Below are 26017 nucleotides of genomic sequence, written 5' to 3' on the forward strand. Positions count from 1 at the left end.
AATTTAGGTAGAATTCTCATTTTTATTACATTGGTTTGGCCTACCCACAAGCAACTGATGTTTTTCCATATACTTAGATTTGACTTTATTTGTGTGAGAAGTATCTTGTAATTGTGTTCATATAGTCCCTGGGTTTGTTTTGACAGGTAAACTCCCAAATATTTTATAGTGTCTACTCTAGCTTTAAATGGGATTTCTCTTTTTATCTCTTGCTATTGGGCTTTCTTATTAATATATAGAAATGCAGAAGATTTCTGTGGGTTTATTTTGTAACCTGCAACTTTGCCAAAGTTGTTTATTATTTCAAGAAGTTTTTTACTTAAATCTCCGGAATTCTCTAACTATATCATCATATCATCTGCAAAGAGTGATAATTTAGTTTCCTCTTTGCCTATTTTAATTCCTTCAATTTTTTTATCTTCTCTAATAGCTACATCTAACATTTCTAGTACCATATTGAATAACAGTAGTGTTACTGGACATCCTTGTTTCACCCCTGATCTTATTGGAAATGCATCTAGTTTATTTCCATTGCATATTACGATTGCTGAAGGTTTTAGGTAGATACTGCTTATTATTTTATGGAAAGTTCCCTTTATTCCTGTGCTCTCCAGCGTTTTTAATAGAAATGGGTGTTGTATTTTGTCAAAAGCTTTTTCTGCATCTATTGAGATAATCATGTGGTTTCTATTAGTTTTGCTGTTTATGACTGATAATGCTAATAGTTTTCCTAATATTGAACCAGCCCTGCATTCCTGGTATGAATCCTACCTGATCATAATGTATTATTCTTGTGATAAGTTGCTGTATTCGTTTTGCTAAAATCTTATTTAAAATTTGTGCATCTATATTCATTAGAGAAATTGGTCTATAAAATTCTTTCTCTGTTTTGTCTCTTCCTGGTTTAGGTATCAAAACCATATTTGTATCATAAAAAGAATTTGGGAGTACTCCTTCTTCCCCAATTTTCCCAAATAGTCTATATAATATTGGAATTAACTGTTCTTTAAATGTTTGATAGAATTCACTTGTAAATCCATCTGGCCCTGGAGATTTTTTCCTAGGGAGTTCATTGATGGCTTGTTCAATTTCTTTTTCTGAGATGGGGTTGTTTAAGTATTCAACTTCCTCTTCTGTTAATCCAGGCAACTTATATTTTTAAAAATACTCATTTGTCTCATTTAGATTGTTGAATTTATGGGCATAAAGTTGGGTAAAGTAATTTCTAATTATTATTTTAATTTCCTCCTCATTAGAGGTAGGTTCACCCCTTTCATTTTTGATATTGGTAATTTGGTTTTCTTCTTTCTTTTTTTTAAATCAAATTGACCAAAGGTTTATCAATTTTATTAGTTTTTTCATAAAACCAACTATTAGTTCAATAATTTGCTTAATTCCAATTTTATTAATCTCTCCTTTGGTTTTCAGTATTTCTAATTTGGTACTTACTTGGGGATTTTCAATTTGTCCTTTTTCTAGCTTTTTCAGCTGCAAGCCCAAGTCATTGATCTCCTCTTTCTCTATTTTACTTATGTAGGCATTCAAAGATGTAAAACTTCCCCTAAGAACTGCTTCTGCAGTATCTCATAATATTTGGTAGGTTGTCTCATTCTTGTCATTCTCTTGAATGAAGTTGTTGATTGTTTCTATGATTTGTTGTTTAACCCACTCCTTCTTTAGGATTAGATTATTTAGTTTCCAACTAATTTTTGGTTTATCTTTCCATGGCTTTTTATTACATGTAATTTTTATTGCATTATGATATGAAAAGGATGCATTGACTATCTCGGCCTTTCTGCACTGGATTGTGAGGTGTTTATCCCCTAGAACATGGTCAATTTTTGTGTTTGCACCATGTACCACTGAGAAAAATGTATTTTCCTTTCTATCCCCATTCATTTTTATCCAGAGATCTATCATATCTACCTTATTCAGAGTTTTATTCACCTCCTTAACTTCTTTCTTATTTATTTTAAGGTTAGATTTACCAAGTTCAGAAAGGGGGAGGGGGAGGTCCCCCACTAGTATAGTTTTGCTGTCTATTTCTTCCTGCAACTCCCCCAACCTCTCCTCTAAGAATCTGGATGCTATACCACTTGGAGCATACATGTTTAGTAATGATATTGCTTCAATGTCTATGGTGCCTTTTAGCAGGACATAGTTTCCTTCCTTATCTCTTTTGATTAGATCTATTTCTGCTTTTGCTTTGTGTGAGATTAGGATTGCTAACCCTTGCTTTTCTTACACCAGCTGAATCACAATATATTCTGCTCCACCTTTACCTGTGTGTATCTCCCATTTCAAATGTGTTTCTTGTAAACAACATATTGTTGGTTTATGGCTTTTAAATAATTCTGCTATCCATCTCCATTTTATGGGAGAGTTCATTCCATTCACATTCACAGTTATGATTACCATCTATGTCTTTACCTCCATCCTCTTTCTCACCATTTGTGCTTTTAGTTCTCCTGTCTCCCTTCCCCTCCTCAATAGAGTTTTCACTTTTGACCACCACCTCCCACAGTCTTCCCTTCCTTCTTTCAGTCCTCCCTCCCTTTTACTCCCCTTTACTCTTACTACTTCTTTCCTCCCTTTTAGCTTCCCCTCCCCTATCTTCCCCCTTTCCCTCCTACTGCCTATAGAGCTAGTTAGATTTATATACTTAAGCTTATTGTTCCCTCCTTGAACCAAATCAGATGAGAGTACCTCTCAAACAGTGCCCATCTCCCTCCCTTCTTTCCCTCTACTATATTATAATTTTGTACTTCTTCCTTCCACAATCATATTGTGATATAATTTATCATTTTCTGCTTCCTCCTTTTCACACCTCCTGTTACAATTCCTTCACATACCTGAATCACATTTTTATCATCACATCATTCACTTTATACCTGTTCTTTCTCTCTATGTACATCCCTTTTATACTTCATAATAGATGTACAATTCTCAAGGTTAACAAGTATCATCTTCCCTTATAGGGAAGTAAACAGTTTTTCCAAATTGAGTAACAAGTTCTTCTTTTCCCCTGTTTACCTTCTTATGTCTCTCTTGAGAGAGGATCAAATTTTCTGTTGAGTTCTGGCCTTTTTGTCAAGAAGGTCTGGAAATCCCTTATTTCATTGAATGTCCATCTCCTTCCCTGAAATGTTATGCTGAACTTTGCTGGGTAATTGATCCTTGGTTATAGTCCTAGCTCCTTTGCCTTATGGAATATCATATTCCAATTCCTTCCATATTTTAATGTAGAAGCTGCAAGGCCCTGTGTGATCCTAACTGTAGCTCCTTGATATTTGAATGGTTTCTTTCTGGCTGCCTATATTATTTTCTCCTTCATTTGATAGTTCTGGAATTTGGCAACAATGTTTCTTGGTGTTTTTAGTTTGGGATCCCTTTTGGGAGGTGAATGGTAGATTCTTAATGACTATTTTGCCCTCTGGATCTAGCACTTCTAGGCAGTTTTCCTTGATGATTTCTTGGAAGATATTGTCCAGACTCTTTTTTTCATCATGGCTTTCTGGTAGGCCAATAATTCTTAAATTTTCTCTCCTGGATCTATTTTCCAGGTCAATTGTTTTTTTCAAATAGATATTTTACGTTTTCTTATATCTTTTCATTCATTAGATTTTGTTTGACTGATTCTTGATGTCTCATAGAGTCATTAGCTTCTACTTGCCCAGTTCTAATTTTCATGAAATAGTTTTCTTCATTTAACTTTTGCATCTCCTTTTCCATCTGTCCAATTATTCCCTTTAAGGAATTATTTTCTCCAGTTAGTTTTTGTATTTCCTTTTCCATCTGTCCAATTTTCCCAGTTAGGTTTTGTGCTTCCTTTTCCATTTGTTAAATTTTCCTTTTTAAAGAGCTATTCTCGGCAGTGAATTCTTTTTTCATACTTTTAAAATCATTAGCCAGTTTTTCTTCTATTTCCTTCTTCAACTGTTCTAGGAGAGCTGTTTGTGTATGTGAGCAGTTCATAGCCCCTTCTGATGTTTCAGATGGGAGTAAAGTCTCAATGCTGACCTCTTTGGTATTCATGTTTTGGTCCTTGTCCCCATAGAAAGATTCTAAGGTCTTTTCCTTCCTCAGTTGCTTTTTGCTCATGATGGTGAGGCTTTGTGTGTTGTGGCCTCTGGTTCTATCAGCTAGACTCTAAAGAACTTGGTGCTGAACTAGCTGGTGTCAGAAAGCAAAGGCAGGTGAAATCTGTTTGCGTTTCCCTGGATTAGCCCTGGAGCTAGCTTATGAAGTGTGGGGGAGGGGTGGTCTGGTCCCGGGAGATCTCCTCAGCTAAGCTGAGGCAAAGGCAAGCTCAGTGCTTGGTGATCCGGTTGCTCTATTGTCTTGCCGTTTCCCCTGGAGCACTCAGGCATGCCTGGGTCCCAATGAGAATTTCCACACACCCCCCACCCTGCTCCTCTCCTAGCACTGAGGCACGCCTGGGTTCTGGTGCAAGTTTCCACCTCTCCTTCCAGTTTGCCTCTACCACAGTAAGAGGAATATTCTTTAGTGATTTTCCTAGCCTCAGGTGCTATGAAACTGTTTGCCCCTTCTGCTCATCCCACTGATCCAGGATTTTTCTGGGGAAATATTTTATGGTTTTTTTGAGGTCAATAAGGGGAGGGGGAGAGCATTTTCCTATCACTCTGCCATTGTGGTTCCCAGAAGTTCCATTTATAGCATTTTAAAAGAAGTGAATGGTATAGTGGATAGAGAGGCCAACCTTGACATAAGAAAAAATGGCTCAAATTCTGCTTTTGATATATTCACGTAGGATATGTGACTGTGAGCAAGACATTTCACCTCAAGGCACCAAGCAACTCTCTAAGCCTGTAAATAAGAGAGGAGTTGTCTGTCTTTATAACTGCACTGGGAGAAGGAATTTTTCTATAGGGAGATTTCAGTGGGCATGAAGAGACAGAGAGGAAGAGGAAAAAAAGACAGAGACAAAGAGAGTCAGAGAGGGAGAGAGACAGAGATGGAGAGAGACAAAGAGAGAGAGAGAAAATGTAAAATTGTTTGAAGCTTTATCATGTTGCCTCTCTTAGCTAGCTATAGGTGTGTTAATATCTTGTGATTTGTTAATACACAGTAGAAATAGATTTTCTATGCTTTCTCCTCTGCCTAATTCCCACTACTTTAACATAAGCTCTCTTTGGAGAAAGCAAATGTTTACTCAAGCAGGGGAAGTGTTCAGTGGTCCTTATTTTAACAAGTATGAGAAAGCTAATGGACCAGCAATAAAGAATGATCCCCTAACACCCTTCATCTCCACTTCCCAGCCCCAGTAGGGTTCTTGTTGATTAGATCTCCAGTGAACTCTCAATTTGAAAGAGAGGGAAGCCTTTTCCCAATGGATTTCTTTATTCTGCTGATCCCAGGAATAAGGCAAGATGTCTAGAAGGAAATGAGAACTCAATGCATTCATCCAAATCATCAGGATCTTACTCTCCCTTTGCACTCATTTTTAGTGTTTAATCAGTTGCCACTGATATTCCATTTATTTGACACTGTGTCTCTTACAGCATCTTCTAAAAGTAACATATCTGTTTAGACAGCTGTGGATTTGCTAGGTTCAAAGGCAGGTGGACTTTGATACTGTTTATTCCAAAGTCTATCTGGCATGTGGACTGATAACAGATTACTGTTTTGACCTCTTTTCACTAATCTAAGAGAACAGAGGTGATCATGTTGCATAAAATTCTGCTATTTAGATGTTATTTGCTTGGGTTACCCATTTAGGCATTAAGTTGGGACTTAATGTCAAGTCCATCATGATTAGTATCTTACATATTTTGAATAGTCACAAAGGTCTAGATGTTGTACAAGGACCGCATATAAATTGATACCTCCATTTGGAGACATTAAATCTAATAAACAGCTAAAACTCAGAAACATTAGAGATCCTTCCTTGTGTCTTAAATTTCTTCATATTCATATAGTTCCCAAAATGGGTCTCAGAAACTGGAGTTCCTTTTCTAATTTCAGATTTCTGGTCCTGGTTGTGCATACAATCAATCGCTAGTCTTTAGCCTCAGATGTGCATCCTCCACATTCACTTTCCAAGTAATTCTATCTAGCAGCACTGTATTTTCTGTCAGGATTTAGTTTTAGTATGCCTATGACTGCTTCTGTTGAGGTTCACTCCCTGCACTGAACCTAGTACTCCAACTAGGCAGATCTTAGATCCTAGTTTCAATCCTCAGTTCAGATTTAGCATTCATCCCAGTGGGAAGAGCACATCCTGTATTAGCTCACCATTAGATAACAATGTTGAGCACATGTACAAGTCCAGACAGAATTTTAGCACATTCCAAGAAGGAAAGGACCTTACAAATCATGAAGTCCAGCCCATTAATTTTACAGACAAAGAAACTAATTCTCAGAGAGATTAATGGCCTTGTCCAAAGTCAATTACAAAATAAGTAAAAAAGTCAGGATTTGGACCCAAGTCTTCTGATGCCAAATCCAAAGTTCTTTCTACCATTCTATCCAGTCCTATAAGTAATCTAGTCCAATCCTCACTTTAAGAAAAACCAGATTTGCCCAAGAACACTCAGTGTATTTGTTCAATATGGTCCTGCAACATGAACTAAAGATCTCATATGTGTTAGAAATTTTAAGGAGAGAAACTGCAGGGCAGTTACAAACAGATGATTATGGAAAGGAATAAACATTCAGAAATCACAGGCTTAGAGAGATCATCATCACTTTGATTTTTTTAATTTCCATTAATAGAAGCCAAATATCTAGAAGAGAAAAACAAGCACAATTTCCATTTATGAAAGGCAAAATAAATTGTTGGGTTTGTCCTAAAGTAAACCTGAAGTCCCTAGGATGACTAACATTCTTGTGCTCTCATTCATAACAGTATCTGATGGTTTTTTTCCTGTTTATCAGCAAAACATATATTACCTCGTAGAAACTATAGAAGGGAAGATTCAGTTTTAGAACCATTGAAAGATATATCGATAGTGGGAATATTTACAAGCATATTGTCCAGGAAGTCTTCTAAAATGCAGTTCTCTCTCTCTCTCTCTTTCCTCCCTCCTTCTTTCTCTCTCTCTCCCTTCTTCACTCCCTCCCTCTCTCTCTCTCACTCTCTCTCTCCATCTCTTCTTTGCCCTCTACCTTTCTCACTTTTATCTTTCTCTCCCAATCCATCTCTCATTCTTTCTCTCTTCTTCTCTCTCTATCTCTGTCTCTCTCACTGTCTTTTGTTGTCTGTCTGTCTCTCTCTCTCTCTCTCTCACACACACACACACACACACACACACACACACACGTTCATACACACAGATACAAATGTCCCGTTTTTCATGGGATGCCTTTCCTTTCCATTTTGCAATTAGCAATTTCCTTTCCAACTTGCAAAGTAAACCATGCAAGTATTATGATGACCATTTTACAGAGGAGGAAAGTGAGTCCCAAGAAGTCCAATGACTCATCTAAAGTCCAGGTACTCTGACATCAAGTCTAACACCCTTCCCATTACACCTCACTGCCTCTTCTGAGCCAAAAACTGGCATTTTTCTTGGAACTTTTGTTCAGCGATCTAGAATTTTAACTCACGCCACTATAGAAAGCTACTTTTATTGTCCCCATTCTGCGTAGTCTTGATGTATCTAGTAAGCCCATTAGGCCAAGGGGATGCAGAAATGAGAAAGACAGTCCTTAACTTTAAAGAGAGTACTAGTGTGTGACCAAGGGTTCTAGGTAAAGACTACAAGTACAGTTCTTTAAAGTAGGGGAGAAATACTAGCTAATGTTGTCATGTAGAGCCTTATTAAGAAGGTAAGACTTGAGTAGCGCCTTGAAAAATAGACTGAAGAATTGGGACTTGATTCAATAGGCTATGGGCAGCTAGGTAGTGCAGTGGATAGAGCACTGGCCTTGGAATTCCTGAGTTCAAATCTGGCCTCAGACACTTATTAGCTGTGTGACCCTGGGCAAGTCACTTAATCCTGTTTGCCTATATATTCTCATGTGCAGAATGACTTGGAGAAGGATATTGGAAACCACCCTAGTGTCTTTGCCAAGAAAACCCTAAATGGAGGTCACAAAAATTCAGACACAACTGAAAAAATGACTCAACAATAACAACAACTTCATAGTCTTAGACTTACACTTTAACCATTAGACCAGAATTCATTTTGTGAAACCAAACTTGTTCTACGCTTCTATTAGATTTATATTTGATGTACTACTCTGCCCACCTCCTCACATTCCCACTCCCAGCTGGACAGTATAAATACTTATTCCAAACTACCTGCACTTCAACAGAATACTATGATTTTTAGAAACCGAAACATTATGCACACACAAAAAAAGATTTAAAATGGAATATGATGAAATTGGGGCACAGAAAACTTGAAATGCTCTTGAAATAAATGGAAGTTAGTACTGGTCTATTTGTTTTCTGACCTTCCCATTCAGCTTTCCAAATCTTATTTCTAACATTTGTATTTATTGGATTTGAATAGCTATTAGACATTCTACCCTCTAGCATAATTAAAAATAACTTATATCCTCCCCTAAGTAACCACTAGTACCCTCTAAATAAACAAAGCCAATAAGGTAATGCCTCACCGTTCTGACAATCTGTGGTCTTGGGTACTCCTTTCAGTAATGAAGATCACAACCTATCTGTTACCTTCATCTGATGCAAATGCTCCATGGGGACCCATGACAGGGATTCATCTCAAGATCTCTTAGCTACCAATGGTCAACAATAATGGATTGTTTGTTTTGTTTTGTCATTGGTGTGTAGTGACCCCAGGTGAGAAAATTCCTTCCAATACAAATCAACAGCTGTTCTATAAATGTCACATTTTAAAGAGTCACCTAGGAGCACTGAGATGTTGTGACTTGCTCACCAGCATTCAGATAATATGTATCAGAGGTAGAACTTGAACCTTGCCATCAAGACTAGCTCTCCATCTCTCATCATTTCTGTCTCTCATCTCTGTCACTCATGCTATCTCTCATCACTTATCCATCACAAGAAGGTGAAAAACACTATTATACCTAACTTGTTAGTGTGAGACCTCACAAAAGTCCCATCATTTGTTCCCCATAAAGATCACAGAATCCAATATAGTATTAGAGTTGGAAGAGACTTTAGAGATAATCTGCTTCAATTCCTTCCTCTTATATATGAAGAAATTAAGTCTTGGATAAGGTAATTGGCAGAGGAAGTTCTGAAATGCAAAAATCTTTGCTCTAATGCTCTCATCACTATACCATGATATCCTTGCGGTAATAATCATGTTGCACGAGTAAACCAGTAACTTCATCTAATCTCAAGAAAACTAATAATTTACTTCTTTAAGGGAAAACAAATATGGTACTGAATTTTTTAAAGGAAACCTGGTTTCAAAAACAAAAAAAATTATTTTTTTTTATATTTGTCAAAGAAGAAAAACACAATCATTTGGTCTCTTCCACAGGTTGCCCCTGTGATTAAAGCCAGAATGATGGAGTATGGAACCACAATGGTCAGCTACCAACCCTTGGGAGATAAAGTCAATTTCTTTCGCATGGTCATCTCAAATCCAGCAGCAACTCATCAAGACATTGATTTCCTGATTGAGGAAATAGAACGCCTTGGACAAGATTTATAATCATCCAGCCAACCAAGCTATCCCAGCTCTCTAGGTAGACAATTAAGTTGTCACAAACTGTGTGAATGTATTTGTAGTTTGTTCCAAAGTGAATCTATTTCTATATTGTGGTGTCAACGTAGAGTACAGTTTAAAAAACCAGGAAACATTGCTCCTTTTAAAAGTCCTTCCTTAAGTTTGAGGATGAATACCTCTTTCATAATCAGCAGTACAATTAATAAGGAAAAGCTAAAAACTGTTCAAAATGGTTCCCCCCAATTCCAGCAAAGCGAGCAAAGTTAGTATGTATTTTCATTTCAGAGTAGTAGGGTTGAATGGTGCCAAATTTGCCCCCAAGAGTCACAAAAATGTTCTTTGGGGAGCAGTAGGGGAAAAAAAAGACAAAGTAAATATAAGATGTATGTTGAAAATAAAAACTCTTGCCTTTTTCATAGTATTAGAAAAGAATTTCTAATTTACCTATAGCAACATTTCAAATGTATTTAAATACATATAATTTTACAAAAGGAAATATATATATATAAAGAAGATCCTATTTTGTAAAGTATAGATTTTTATTTTATATGGGTTATAAAAACTTCTGGGGCAGAAATGAAAAACTAAACAGATTTTTTTTTCTTCCAGTGGAGGCACATGAGATACTTAGTGTAATACTTATTTTGAAACATTAGACCCACAAATTCTTATGATGTGGAACAACTTATTTCTACATGTCTCACAGCTTGTCACATCTCTAAGGTTTAGTATTTCAAAACCTCCCAAGAGCATTGGCACTCTTAAAAAAGCTAGATCAGATCAATTACAGGACAACAATAGGGTACACTTCCCAATTAAGTTTTTCCACATGGTCTTCCCTCAACTGACCCACTCGGTAGACAGTATTCACCAAACCTCAGTCTAAGATTCTACTAGGATGATTTTCTTTCTTCTGCCTTCCAGTGCTTTCCTCCCCTCTGAACAGTTGATGCTCATTCTCAAAGCATTTTCCCAAAAAGCATTGAATAATTAGGTCATTTAGATTAGGGAAATAGAAAACAAAATCTAACAGGAATGGAGCAGAAGTGATTGAAGCATGCTCCCAGGATGTGATAAGCCAAGAAAATTAAACTCCTATTTGGCAGGAAAGAGATCTATATAAAAACCAAACAGAATGAAAAGCTCTTTCTACATGTTATATTACCTCCAGTAGGTAACCAAGAAGAAGTCATCTACTTCATAGATGCTTACTTATTATCCCCACTTATCTTTAATGACAAGTTCACTAACATCTGGCAAAAGCAAATGAAATAACATGGATGATTCTTCTTCCTCCCTTATAAGCTTAAATTTTCCTAAATTCCCATAGTGAGACATCATCTTGAGTAGATCTTTGATGCGTTTACTGTCTCCCCAATAATACAGAACAATGACCAAAGTACTTGGAGTAGCAGTTCCCCTAAGTTAGAATAGCAATTGACTCTTCTAGGTCTCTCCCAGCAGCCTCTTCTATTGGGTGTATTAAGGAAAGTGGACATATGTGCTTGTCCTTGTGAAACAACAACATGTAAGGAAATGGGCACAGAGATAGCTTCCTAAGTTCATATTGTAGACCCTGGTTACTTATTTTAAGCCATCCACTAGGTGCTCCTTCCCTCCACCCATGTTGAGAAAGTATTGAAGGTCATACAATTTCTATGAACAGTAAAACTGCAGGTGCAGAGAGGAAGGAGGACTACTCATGAATACGTATCCTAATGCTGCTTTGGATCAAAATAAACTAAAAAAAAGAGATCCTCTGCCTGATAACAGCAGCTATATACCTGTCTATTTGGGTGAAATAGCAAACTCTTGCATCCTTTCTCCTGTGTTTCATGCAAGAACTTGCTTTAATTATGTTTTTTAAAATGTATGCTTAGGCATATATGGCTTTTGAATCCAGTTCTCCTTTTCCCCTATCAGTGTATTCACCGGAGACATTAGAAGATAAATTTATATATGACTTTGTATTTAGTCTCCAGTGGGAAAAGAATGTCATTTGGGTATTTGTTCTGCAACCAAACTTCCTGCTCCTTCCTGTGAATTGACTGTTGGGATTTAGCATATGATTATGTGTTATGAGCTTTTGTAAAGTGGTCCAGCAATTAATTGTGATTTTTATAAGACCAGAGCTCTAACAAGCCCATCCTTCTTGACGAATACAATGAAGCTCAATGTTCTGATCTCTTCCCTTTGCACCCTGGGATGCCCATCCCTTCTGGTGCCATATATTAACTCAAAGAGGATGTCACTTTCTGTGCCAATAAGCTAACGGGATTCAAAAGTTCAAATCCTTGCACCTGAACTTGGAATTATAGCCTAGCTTTTACTGAAAGGGTCTCTGCCTACTCAACCCCAAGGAGTTTCTCTATATTTAAGAATATTTCACTTAAAACTATGCAGCAAAGTCCCCATCTATTTATGACCTAGTGAAAAAGGGCAAGATCAGAAACACAAGTAGATCCAGAGACTTTCAATTAAAATATTTTAAAGTTTGCCTACATTCCCTTGGTAAAGGGAAAACAAGAGTCTCTGAGAGTCAGCCCAGGTTCCCCTTGCCAAGTCCTACATGTGAGACTGTTCTTTATAACCCTTGGAAAGTTTTGGTTTTAGCTTTAACTAGAATCAACATGGCCATTTTCGTTTCTGAAGCAATATTGTGTTTCTTTCTTTCTTTAAAAATACTTGAAAAAAAGTGCGGTGCGTTTTTATTTTATCTGAAATGTAGAAATGGTACTGACTTTGTGTAATGTCACAAGAATGTGAAGAAAGCAAGAAAAGGAAACAAATTGTGTCTGTAATTGTGTTACCTTTTATTCTATTGATAGTCCTGTCTCGTCACCTCAGATTGAGGCTGTGCACTTTAGATTTAAACTGTACAGTGTTGCAAATCAACTTGTGTTGCTGTATAAGCTTGTACAATATATTATGGATATGTCACTTTCTGTGTGGTAGCTGTATTGAATCTTGATATTGTAAGAACTACATCCACATTTGTCCCTGTATTATCTCTTTGCTCAGTTGTCTGCCCTTCATATCAGCTCTAATGCAGAATATGCCCTTGTGGCTAACCCCCTTCCTGGGAGATCCACTATGACAAGAGTGGGGTGCTTTAATGAAAATCAAAGTAAGAGTCCCACTTTGTCTAGGAGGATAGGAAAAAACCCACAATTAGAGCAGTGTATTGACCTGCTGAAGTCATCGATATTCCATCTGCGGGGCAAACAGAATACATTTTATTCTTTAGACCAAGAGCAAAGGGCATAGGTGAAGACATAGTACATGGAGAAGGAAGAGGGGGATAAATAACTTGGTTTCATCTTGCACGTGCACTTCTGTTTTTCAATGCTACGTACAAACACTGTATATTTATAAGTTGTGTGTGCCACAACACAGGACACATCAGGTCTTTCAGGAGGTCATGGGTATTTTCCCTCACTACTTCATTTCCTGCAGCCAGAAAAGAGACTTATATGTCAACCTGTTCTTCTGACCAAATAGAAACTTGTGTTTGATCAAAGTATTTTATCTGTGTTGTCTCTTGAAACCCAAATAAAAGCAGAAAATGTGGTTACACACCAATGACTGAGATGGGTTTTTTCCTTTTTCTTTCTGATCTTGTTGATTTTGGTGAGCTATCATTCATCATTATATACCATATTTTCTCATGAGCACTTTAGCATCTCATACAAGAGGTGATCTTTCTTTCCTAGCTGTTTTTTATTGTCATTTTGTTTTGTTTTGTTTTGTTTTCCAGAGCACAAAGCCCCTAAGAGTCCATTGAGACATCCAGCATCTGATTGAATCACAAAACCTCAGAGTCTAAAGAGATCTCACAGGGTGCACCAGGGACTGAATAAGAATCCTCTCTATGATATAACTACCAAAGGGCCCTTCAGTCCTTGTTTAAAGACTTGAAATAAAACAGGACCTATTACTCCTGGAAGCAGCCCATTCTACTTTAAGACAGAGCCAGTTGTTAGAAAGATTTTCCTGTTGGTTTCTATAGTGCCTAGCACTTAGTAAGCACTTAATGTTTGTTGACTGACTGGCCATGAGCATAAGCTTGTCTCTTTGCAAATTCCATTCATTCTTTAGATAGGGTTGAGTTGAAACTCTTAAGGATATAGCTGTCTTGTTCCTAGCAGTCTGTTAGGCCAGATCCAAAGCATACTGACTACATATTCATCAATGAAAGGTAGAGGTACAGAGATAACCTCATTCCTCTGAGTCTAAATCAGCAACAGCTCAAACCCCAAATTCATGTGAAAAGGGTAAAGGAAATATGTCATTGGCCCCACATCACATTAGTACAAAGCACCTTCTGTGGTGAAAATGTCAATGTCCCCAAATTAAGCTGTGTTCCTAAATTTATGAAGCCAGGGGAGAGCAAATTGCCAATCAAATAAGAATTTTCAAAGATTTATTATAGAATTGGAAGGAACCTCAAAAGTCATCTAAACACTGACTTATTAACTAAGACATTTTGTCAATTCAAACTGAATGACTGACTCACATACACATACAGGCCCTTATTCCTAATTCCTACGTTTGCATATGATTCAAAGTTACTGGAGGCAGAAGTAGTATGGTAGCAACAACCTGTCATGAACATGCCAGCCACATGAACCCAAAAACACATTGGCTACATATTTATCTAGGAAAGAGAGAGGTAGATGTATATTGTTTTAATGTGAACTCATTTATTTATCTTTTAACATTCATTTATTTTAAATTTTGAGTTCCAAATACTCTCCCTACCTCCTACCCTTTTGAGAAAGCAAGAAATATGATATCAATTTACAAGTGAAATCATGCAAAACATTTTTCTATATTAGACATGTTGCAAAAAATTAAACATAAAGTGGAAATTAAATAAAATTAGACAAAAGTGGGAAAATATGCTTCAATCTGTACTCAGATCATCAGTTCTCTCTCTAGAGGTAGATAGCATTTTTTTTATCATGGGTCTTTTGAAATTGTCTTGGATCAGTTTTGATCAGAGTAGCTAAGTCTTTCACTGATGAGAATTGTTACAATGTTGCTATTATGGTGTACAATGTTCTGGTTCTGCTCACCTCACTTTGCATTCATTCATATAAATCTTCCCAGGTTTTTCAGAAACCATCCTGCTCCTTACTTCTTATAGTACAATAGCACTGCATCACAATCATATGCCATAACCCGTTCAGCCATTCCCCAGTTGATGGGCATCCCCTCAATTTTCAATTACTGCTATAAGTTTTTGTACATATAGATCCTTTTCCCTTTTCTTTGATTTCTTTGGGATATACCCTTAGTAATGATATTGCTGGATCAAGTACATGCACAGTTTTATCACCCTTTGGGCATAATTTTTCTCCAGAATGGCTGAACTAGTTCACAACTTCAATAGTGCATTGGTGTTAAGTAGATGTTTATGAGAACAAATTACACTACAAACATTAGGCAACCCCACCCTTTATAAGACTCAAACTTTTATTTAGCACTTTAAAGTTTTCAAAGCACTTCACAAATATTGTCTCATTTCATCTTCAATACAACCCTGGGAGGTGAATGCTATTATTATTTCCATTTTACATATGAGGAAACTGGGGCTAAGTGATTTACCCAGAACTACATAGCCAGTAAGAGTCTAAGCCTGAAATGAATTCAGGTCTAACTGACTCTGAGTCTGGTACTCTATCTAGATGTCTCTCTGGACTTCCATTTTCTCATCTATAAAATAAGGAAATTATCCTACATAGGCTATGAGGTATTGCTAGCTCTGATCTGTGATGCCATTAGCTTTCACAGGGAATTCAAACAAGGGAGGAAATTGTAGGTTCATTATTGAGTGTAAGGGGCAGCTAGATAGTGCAGTGGATAGAGCACCTGATCTGGAGTCAGAAAAACTCATCTTGGTGAGTACCAAATCTAACCTCAGACACTTACTAGTTAGTGACCCTGGGTAAGTCACAACCCTATTTGCTTCAATCTTCTCATTTACAAAATGAAGTGGAGAAGGAAATAGTAAGCCACTCCAGGATCTTTGGTAAGAAAACCGCAACTGGGGTCACAAGGAGTCAGACAAGACTGAAAACAGCAACTACATTGAATGTATGGTGGGATCCTTAAGGGCCCCCATATTACTGGGTCTTCTTATATAGAAAGTCCTAATAGATCTTAACCCAAATTTCTTCGTAGGAAAAGCCTTATGAGAAAGTTTTGTTATATCAGTGTTCTGCTAGTCCAGGGCAGTCAATTCACTTTGTTTAAATTTTTGTCTCTTCTTCCTTTATTGTGATATCCTTTATCTTTTTGTAAGATAAAAATCAACTGTTCCTGCAGGTCTTTGGTTGGTCACAGACACTGAGGATAATGACCTTTGTATTGCATCAGATACTTGTTTGTTTGGGGCTGGAATCTTTGGTCCTTTATCTATTTCCTGTCAACTTTGTTAACTGGGTGATCTTTACAGATAACTTTTATCACAGCCTAATAAGAGCTCTAAAATTTCTGTTTCTTTCAATAGAATTAGATCAGATTTTTATCTTGATCTTCCAGTTACTTATTTGTTATGGTCTATAATAATAACATTAGTCAACATTTGGATAATGCTTTATAAATTATAGCTCTAGAACTGGATGAGTCCTAAGAAGCCATCTGGTCCAACTTCATTTTACAGATAAAGAAACTGAGGCCCCAGGAAGTTAAATGATTTGCTTGAAGCCATATGGATAGTACCCATCAGAGACAGAATGTGAACCTAGGTTATCTGAATATGGTCACTGCTCTTACAACTATAGCACGCTGTTCATCCAGTCAACAAGTACTGTTGATTCTATCTCTACATGCTCTCTTAAATCAATCCCTTCTTTCTTTCTAGTCTGTGCTACTATGGCAAACTATGTTCAGCTCTTTGGGGGCCTCAGTTTCTCTATTTGTAAAATGAAGGATGATCTAAGCTTCTTACTCATCTAAATCCTATAATCTTTACTATGTTGAAGTCTAATAAGAAATCAAATATTGTCCATACAATTGCTTAAAATTAAAAGTAATTAAACAAGAGATATTGAATAAATGCCTATACATAAGGCACTCTTTTAGACACCGAGACAAAAAATGAAGTAGCTCTTGCCTACAGGGAAATTACATTCTATGGTTTAGCAAGGGCCCATTCCTTCCACTCCACTAGACATTTTTATCTGTCCTCTCTACAGAATCAGCATGGGTGTGAAGCCAAGGGTTCAGTAAAAAGTTGATAGTAACCAATTTTTCAAGCTCAAGAACATATTGTACTACAGACATTATCCAGACCTTGAGAAGCCTTGACTATGAGAAGATGTTTTAAAAGGCAAAAATGAGATCTATTCCAGAGAGTTGGTGGAAGCAAAGCAACATTATCCTTTGAGTCAGAGGTGAATAATTAGCTAACATGCTTCTTGTCTTTGTAGTAGTAGGGGAAATAATTGAGCGGAGAAGAAAGATCTGTTATCTCAGAGCTCCAATGTAAAGACAGAGAAAGGAAGAAAGATCACATTTCCCTTATGGAAAAAAAAAGAAGTCGGGGGGAGAAGTTGTCCTGGATTTCTTAAACACTGTACTGAAGAAGAATGCTCCCAAACCTATGTATCAGAACATATTAGTACCAAAAAATTACTGTCACAACAAATTGGATGGTATCTCCCCCACCTCCCCATGTTCCTCCCTCTGCTCTCCTAAATTGCTTTGAACTACAGACTTGGCAGAATCTCACTGATAAAAGGGAACTCAGGGATTCCTTCATTTAGTCCTCTGGTCTAGGAACATTGGCATTATGGCAATCTAGACACTACTTCTTCCCTCCCTCTTAGCAGCCCCTTCCCCATATTCTTCTTCCACTCTCCTAAATAACTTGGATCCTTAGACTAGTAGAACCAAAGACTTAGAATCTCTGAATTGGAAGAAACATCAGAGTCCATCAGTTTCCTCAAGCACAACCTGAAGTATTAATCCCTTCCACAACATAGTTGAAAAGTTATTATCCAGCCCCCACTTGAAGGTCCCCAGAGTTGGAGCACACAAAGTCTGTTGGATACTTTTAATTTTTAGGAAGTTCTTCCCTATATTAAGCTGAAATTGGCCGCCCATTCTTTGGTCCTAGGTCTATAAAGCAAGATGAGCCTAATTCCTGCCTTCAAATGACAACCCTTAAAGTTCTGAAAACAGTGATCAAGCTCCCTCTAAATTTGCTGCAAACAAATATCTCAAATTCTTTCAATTCAGCCTTTTATGGCATACCTTTCAATCCCTTCACTACTCTGATCAGGCCTTCACTGGATGTACTTGTCAATGTTTTTCCTGAAAAGTGGACCCCAGAAATAAATGCGATGCTCCAGCAGAGATGACCAGGATAGAGTACAGTAGGCTGGTCACCTTCATTCTAGACACTTTGAATCCTGAGATGGCTTTACGTTTTTTGGCTATCATGCTATGTTGTTTACTTATATGGTAATACCTTGAGATATTCCCATTCAGGTTTCAAGAATTCAAATTTACAAGGAATTTCATTTCATGGGTCTCCTTCAACTTCCCAGGCATTTCTTTGAATTTAAAAGGGTGATTGGGAGTTTGTGTCTCTCAAGCTGAGCTTAGCATAGTCATGGGAACTATCATGCAGTCATCTTTATAACTATATAGTTGAGAAGTGCTGCATTAAATTTTCTTCTCAGAATACTTGAGGTTTGCTCATTTATAGCAGCAGTGAATATCTCTATCATACCACAGCTACTAAAAGGAAGAAACTAATAAAGTTCCTCTCCTTGTCATCCCTTCTTCCCTTTCTCCATAATGTCAATGTGATATTATTTGCATTCTTTCGCTGATTTCTTTTGTCTATGCTGTTCTCTCTTTTTAAATTAAAAAATCAGTTTCATAAACGTTAAGTATCAATGGATGATAATGCTGGGGTTCAGGAACACAAACCAATTTGTTCCAGAAAAATTAATGGTAATTAAGATTTGGAGAATTCACCCCATGAGGGTCTTTTCAGGAATGAATTATACCCTAATGCAGGAAGGACTTTACCAAAAATCCCAGGTCTTTTTCAGAGGGACAGCTATCTGGTTATGTCTTCCCCAACTTATTCTTCCACAATTGACTTTTTAATTCAAGTATAGCTCTTAAAATTTTTTATCTAATAATAATAATAGCTAGTATTTGTAGCACTTTAATGTTTGCAAGGCCTTTGACATGTATTATCTTATTTGATCATATGAGGCTGCACAGTATAGTAGGCAGGCTCCTGGGCTTGGAAACAAAGATATGGGTTTGAATCTCAGCCTCTACCTCCTTCACCTTCTTTGCAAACTGGGACATTTCTGACCCCAATAGCTAACATCTAAATAAGACTTTAAGGCTTGCAAAGAGGTTTGTATATATGATCTCATTTGATCCTCATAACAGCCCTGGGAGGTAGGTGTTATTATCATCCCCATTTTACAGGTGAGGAAACTGAGACAGAGAAGTTAAATGATTTGCTCAGAGCCACCTAGCAGGTACCTAAGGCAGGATATATTTTATTTTATTTTTAATTTATGGAATAAAATAAGCATTTCCATAACACAATACAATAAAAAAAGATTACTGCACATGAAACTGCAAATCTACTATGCACAACTTACTATTCCCTTCAAATATGAAATGAAATAATCATATAAATTTCTTTATTTTCTTTTTTCTCCATCCCCCCCTCCTACCCTAGAAATGACTGCCATTAGACACAAATATGTATATACACACACACACATATATATGCGTGTATATATGTGTGTGTGTGTGTATGTAAAATTTTTCTATACATCTATTTATCAGTTCTTTCTTTGGAAGCAGATAGCATCTTTCTTCATATGTCCTTTATAGTTGATTTGGATATTTATAATAGTCAAAATAATCACTCAAGGTTGTTCTTAAAACAATCTTGCTGTTACTATATATAATGTTCTCTTGGTTCTGCCCATTTCACTCTTCATTATTTTGTACAAGTCTTTCCATGTTTTTCTAAAGTCGTTGAGTTCATTATTTCTTGCAGCACAGTAGTATTCCATCATAATCATATGCCACAACTTGTTCAGCCATCCCCCAATGGATGTGCATCCTTGCAGTTTCCAGTTCTTTGTGAATCATGATTTAAACTCAGGTTTTCCTGATTGAATTTTGATTTTGTTGTTGTTGTCATCACTGTTCCATTTGCATTGTTACACTTATTGTTATTTCCTGACTTTGCTGACTTTATTTTGTATCAGTTCATGTATATTCCCATGTGTCCCTAAATTCTTTATATTTGTTATTTTTTCACAGCACAGTAATATTCCCTTACATTCACACACCACAATTTGCTTGGCCATTCCCCAATCGATGGGCATCTACTTGGTTTTTAGACCTTGCTACTACCAAAAAAAAAGTGCTGTTATAAATATTTATATTGGACCTTTATTTCTATCTTTGACCTCACTGGGGTATATGTCTAATTGATTTAGCAGACAGAAATTTTTTATACTTTGCCTAAGTAAAATGATAAGGACAGAATAAAAGCTTATTGAAGAAGATGCAATTTTTATCTATCAGACATTTATTAAATGCCTAATGAGCTAGGCATTATGCTGGCAATACAGAAACTCTCAAGGAGCTTTCATTCTATTGGATTCTATTGGATTTTCCAACTTTAATCTAAAATTTGAATTAAAATGAATTGAAAATTAATACTAAAATAATGGCTCATAAAGCTCCTTGAGGGCAGGTGCTGTCTTATTAACCTTTTTATTATTTAGCCTAGAATATGTACACAGTAGGTGCTTAATAAATGTTTACTGAATTAGATATAACTTATTTAATGCCAAATTGCATAAGCAACCCTTGTGTCAAAGAATTTCAAGAAATTTTCCCATTCTAGACTTACAGCCCACACCCTGAAAACCATGGACAATATATGCATGGCACTTCTAATAACTAAGAATAACTCCTCATTTAAAAGTCCATAGTTCACAGTAATACAGAGAAAATTTTTATGGAAAACAGAAAGATAAAACAGTAATTCTTAACCAACCCTTTGTCTCAAAGATGCTGGTAAATGCTCCTAAAATCCCAAGCATAAGGACACCTTTGGGGGAAGACCTTACTAAGATCTATCATGGTCTATTGCTCTCTCTCTCATGGAAGGGAAGGTGGGCATGGTAAAGAGTGTCTTTCGTTTTCCTTCCAATTTTCTATAGATCCTCACAGCTCCATGGCAAAGACACCAGGAGCCCTTAGAAACCTGTAGTCTTTCAGAGTCATCTCCCTGGTGCAAAGAAAGAGCTAAAACCTTCAGAATTCTCCTCCTTTAGTTGTTGATATCACCTCCCAGCAGCCTTTTCCTCTTTTCTTCCTTCTTCAATCTTGCCCAGGTACCAACCCAATCAGTATTCTCCCCATTTCTTCACACAGAAAAAGGGAAAGGACAACACATCCCAACCGTGGCTACGTTAGCCTATATCAAAACAATCTGGAGAGCATTCATTCATACTTTTACTGAACCTGTAGCATGGGTCTTGTTTTTCAAAGTTTATCATCCTCCAAACCACAGTAGCCTTGAAAAGTTGCAAATGCCCTGTGGAAAGTGGTCCATCCTTCTATATGCACTTATGAAGCCATTTTACTTTCCAACTAGTTATTATTGTGACTCAGAAAACATTAGCTTCCAAGACACTTAATTTCCTCTCTCTCTTGCTAAGTGTTGCTTTATAGAACATTATGGGTAACAAGCTGTGAAATTTGATTGTGTTTGGGAAAGGATTTTAGTAATAAGGCCTCCATCTGCACTAGAGCAATTGAGTTGTGTCCTGTCACAAGCAAACATGACTTTGAGGGATAGGTACCAAGCCCCAGCTACACACTCCCAGTAAGGAGGGGTAATGATCTCACCCAGGCAAAAGCAGTTGCTGGTAACATAGGGCTGCTTACCCTCAAATGGGTCAAAGTCACACACCACTCCCATCAAATTAAATAAAAGAATGTTAACCAAAATGAGTCTCAGAGAAAGAAAACCATCACTTGCTAAGAAGGACTTCTCAGTTCTCTGTTCACCAACTATGTCTCAGAACTAAGTCCAGACCCCTTCATTTTTTCAGAAAAAGTATTTCCTGATTCAGAATAACTTACCGAGACTTAGATGGATTGGTGCAGAATGAAATGGGAAGAGTCAAGAAGGCGACGTGCACCATGACCTCAACAATGTAAACGAAAATAACAGTGAAATGATTCATAATTACAGTGACCGGCAACTGAAAAAGAAATGAGAAAATGTCATCTCCTTCCTTTTATTGGAGAGGTATAAAACTTCAGGTGTGCAATATTGTCTATGGCATAAGATGGAGCCAATGTGTCTTTGAGAAAGAGGAGGTTGTTGAGGGAGGAGAGGGCAAAGGCTAAGAGGGAAGCAAGCATTTATTAAGTGTTATCAAGCACTATGCTAAGTGCTGGAGATACAAATACAAGCAAAGGAGGCTCTTCCTGCCTTCAAGGCACAGACGACAGCACACAAAAGGAAGCTGGAAACATGGAGAGGGTAAAGCAATGAAGGTATCCAGTGGCCCAGGCAGGGTTTTGAAATCTGGAAATTCGGGAGCAAAACTGGAAGGGGAATAAAGCTTGGTTGGTCTGGGTCCCTCCACAAAATGGAGGTCACAGAAAGAACTCACCATTAGAAGAAGGGGGCCAGTCTGTTGGAGGAACATCTCAGGATAGAAGGCTACTAGGAGACTGGGATAGTTCAGGGAAAGTTCCAGGCTCAGAGATAAAGGTAAGAGAGAAGAGAAAATAGGGGATAGGTGAAGAATAAAATCCCTTCAAATGACTTCCTTTAACTCAGAGAATTGGCACAACTGCTAATGACTTTTTCGAAAATCTCTTGTCCCAAAAAACCTTGTTTGTTCTCTCTTTCTCAATCAAAATTTCAGATTCACAATTTTCCTATAAGACTGACTTTTTCTGTGCTTGTGTTGCCTTTCTCCAAATCCAGTTTTTGCATTAGACACTTAAAATTTTGGGATTGGTTAACCAGAAACATCAAATAAATTGAATCACCTAGGTGAATACACTAGTTTTAAAGAGATGTTTTTTAACACTCAGGTAATTTTTTTTTATCTTGCCCAAAATGCTATTGGATTCAAGCCCACATGATTTATTGTCCTGTTTGCATTACCCACAGAGCTATAAATAATTCCCTGCCTCCTAAAGTCAAAGCAGATTAGCCATTTGAATCCACTTTTGAAAACCACACCCTATACACCTTTTTTCCCCATGGCTAAAAATACTTACCTTTTAAATTTGCAGTATTGTACTCCCAATTACATTGTTTTGTTTTTACATGTTTCGCCCACCACCTTCACGTGTTATAATAACTCTATATCCCATATCTCTGTACTCATATCATCACACACACACACGCACACACACACACACACACACACACACACACACACACCCCACATCATGTGCTACCCAAAGGCAACTATGGAGATTTTAAAGAAATGTTTGTTTATGTCTTTTAAAAATGTCACTGTCATTTCCCAATGGCATCCTGTCTCTCGTAATAAAGAGATATAGTTAAGTAAAAGAAACCAACATACTCATGCCTGACAATGCTTCATTCTGAACTTACATAGTTCAATATCTCTCTGTCAAAAGAAGGGAGGCAAGTCTTTACCTTGAAATAATGATTAACAATTCCATCAAAAATTCCCTGTACATTATTTCAGTCATTATGTAAATTGTCTCCTGTTTCTATTTATTTCACCTTATATCAGTTCATATAAGTCTTCCCAAGTTTCTCGGAATTCTTTGTTTACTATGGCACAATAATATTCCATTATATTCATGTGCCATTATTTGTTCAACTTTTTACATTATTGGTCACTTACTTTGCTTGCAGCTCTTTGCTACCACCAAAAGTATTGTAATAATTTTAATATAGATAGAACTGTCAACTAAGTAATATTCTCTGCTACCTTCTCTGAGTAGTGGAGCAGGTCTCCCTGTTTTCATTCTTTTTTTGTACATTCAAAAATATTTATTGGACAGCTATAACATGAGTGATATAGAATACAAGGAGTAAAAAACATGGCCCTTGCTCTAGAGGAACTTCTCATCCAACAAGAGAGAGGAGGCTATTTAAAGATAGCTAAAATATATGGCTGCTTATGGTAAATGTCATGTGAGCTAGAGTTACAAAGCATTACATAGCTCAAAATTGAAAAATTATCTGGGATTAGTCAGCAGAGGGACCAAAGGTGAGCCTTAAAGGAGGAGTAGAATTTAAATAAGTGGGAAGATGTAGGGCAAGCAATAGAGTATTCTAGACAGACATGGAAGAAGAGAAGACTGGGGCACTCTCTTCCCTCATAAGTGATTTCTTTACAGGGGCTTTGCTGGAAAACTTCAAGCTAAACTCTAAGCTAGCAAATACTCAAATGCTTGGGTTCCAAATTGGCTTCTATTTTATACTTAATCCTGGGAGTGTTAATGAGCAAAGTTCTTCTACCATCCATATTATAATTTTTATGTAAAGTCACTCCATGTCATCTAATACATTTAGAGAACTTTAAAATTGATCAATGACATTTTATACCTAGTCTAAAGCCTTTGATTGATTCAATAGAGGTGGTTAGCCTTTGTTCATGCCTGTTATTAATTGACTGATTGGCTCAACAGAAGTGTTCTGACCTAACAAAGATATCACCGTATAGCATCTTGTCAGTTACTTTAGGATGAGTGAGATTGACCTAATTGAACCCCATTCTCACATAAAGAATAAAAAAAGGGACTCAAACCTAAATCAATTTAGCAAAGCAATAGTTAAAGGTTAAATAGTTAAAACTTAATAGTTAAATTGTTAAAAAGTTAAATAACAAGTAATATTTCCTTACTTGCACACCACCTCCTTTGCCCCCAAGTTCAGATCATCACAGCAACTCATCACACCACATAAATACATAAACTCAGCAACCAGCTAGTAATATCTGTGTCCCCTATCACAGTTTTTGGATCCAGTTCAGTGTCAGCTTCCTTCTTTTTTAGGTCAGCACTCTCCCCCATTCCACCTTTCTCAGTCTGCATGCATCCATCTCTCAGGTTTCAATGCTGCCAATTACCCTGGTTCCCACAGCTCCTGGTTGACCTTGGAACTGTTCAGAGTTGAATCAATAGCTGCCTTGTTTCACACTCAGATTCCTCATGGCCACGTTACCTAGAAGTTCCTTCTTCCTTTTGCCCTTCCCCTCTCCCTTCTCTTTTTCCTCTCCCTTCCCCTTCCTCTTCCTCTTCTTTCTCCTCCTCCTCCTCTCTCTCCTCCTCCTCCTCTCAACCCCACATGGTTAGGGAAAAGGATTAGCTTATTTTTTTGGAACTGCTCAGATTCTTTCAACATAAAATTGTATGTGCTACACAGGGATCTGGTAGGAGATAAGTCTAGAAAGGTAGCTTGTGGCCATATTATTTGCTGTTCAGTCTTTCAGTCATGTCCAACTCTTTGTGATCTTACTTAGGGTTTTCTTGGCAAAGATACTGGAGTGTTTGCCATTTCTTTCTGTAGCTCATTTTACAATTGAGGAAACTGAGGCAAACAAGATTAAGTGACTTTCCTAGGACTGCGCAACTAGTAAGTGTCTGAGGTAGGATATGAACTCCACTATATCCACTAAATCCCCCAGCTCCCCCAAGGGCCATATTATATAGGACATCAAATGTTAGACATTCAAAGAGAGTGGACTTTTTTTTTACTTTCCCTTTAAATTGGGCTTCCTCATTATAAAATCTTATTTCCTATCCAATCTTTACCCTGAAAGTAGTACTTCTCTCATTTAAATTGAATTATCATGTTTTTTGCTTTAGGTGTGAGATGGAAATGGAACCCTTGTGGCATCACTCAACATAAGACCATGAAGCCTGGGGAATACAAAGGGAGATCATACATCCCCAGATGTTGGCACTCTAAGGAATAAACCCCAGTTGCTCCACCCTAGTGGTGCCACTGCTTACACTACAATATTCCATGTAAAAGCACTCAACAAATTTAATGGAAATGGATTGGAATAGAATATTTGCAAACCAGATCAAAAGTGTAAAAGACTGACCTATAATAGATTTGTCCTTATATATAGAAAATAAGATCCACAAACAGTAAGGTTTTTAGTTTTTATTCCAGAAGCATTAATGACTTTGCAGTAGACAAATGACATTATGTCATTTCTGTAGCCAACGGATCAGAATCTCTTCATGGCTCAGCTCACATACCACCTCTTTCAAGAGGCCCTTCCTGATTCCTCTAATTGTCATTACTTATTCCCCTAATTGTCCCCATCACTTTATTGTCTGTACTCCCATAA

At 37.1% G+C, this 26017-nt stretch overlaps 1 protein-coding gene and 1 long non-coding RNA gene across 2 annotated transcripts in view; one reads left to right on the forward strand and one right to left on the reverse strand.

The window, feature by feature from the left end:
- GAD2 (glutamate decarboxylase 2) overlaps window positions 1-9620 on the forward strand; it is a 90682-nt gene extending 81062 nt beyond the window's left edge. The window contains exon 16 of the mRNA XM_072651759.1: window positions 9447-9620. Within this exon, the coding sequence (XP_072507860.1) occupies window positions 9447-9620 (174 nt within the window). The remainder of the gene's footprint in view (window positions 1-9446) is intronic.
- LOC140532823 (uncharacterized) overlaps window positions 1-24895 on the reverse strand; it is a 31729-nt gene extending 6834 nt beyond the window's left edge. Inside the window, exons 1-2 of the long non-coding RNA XR_011976679.1 lie at window positions 24560-24895; window positions 21795-21916 (exon numbers count right to left, since the gene is read on the reverse strand). This is a non-coding gene — a long non-coding RNA (uncharacterized lncRNA). The remainder of the gene's footprint in view (window positions 1-21794; window positions 21917-24559) is intronic.
- Window positions 24896-26017: the final 1122 nt, after the last annotated feature.

Source organism: Notamacropus eugenii, chromosome 3, assembly GCF_028372415.1.
Source record: "Notamacropus eugenii isolate mMacEug1 chromosome 3, mMacEug1.pri_v2, whole genome shotgun sequence".
NCBI lineage: Eukaryota > Metazoa > Chordata > Mammalia > Diprotodontia > Macropodidae > Notamacropus > Notamacropus eugenii.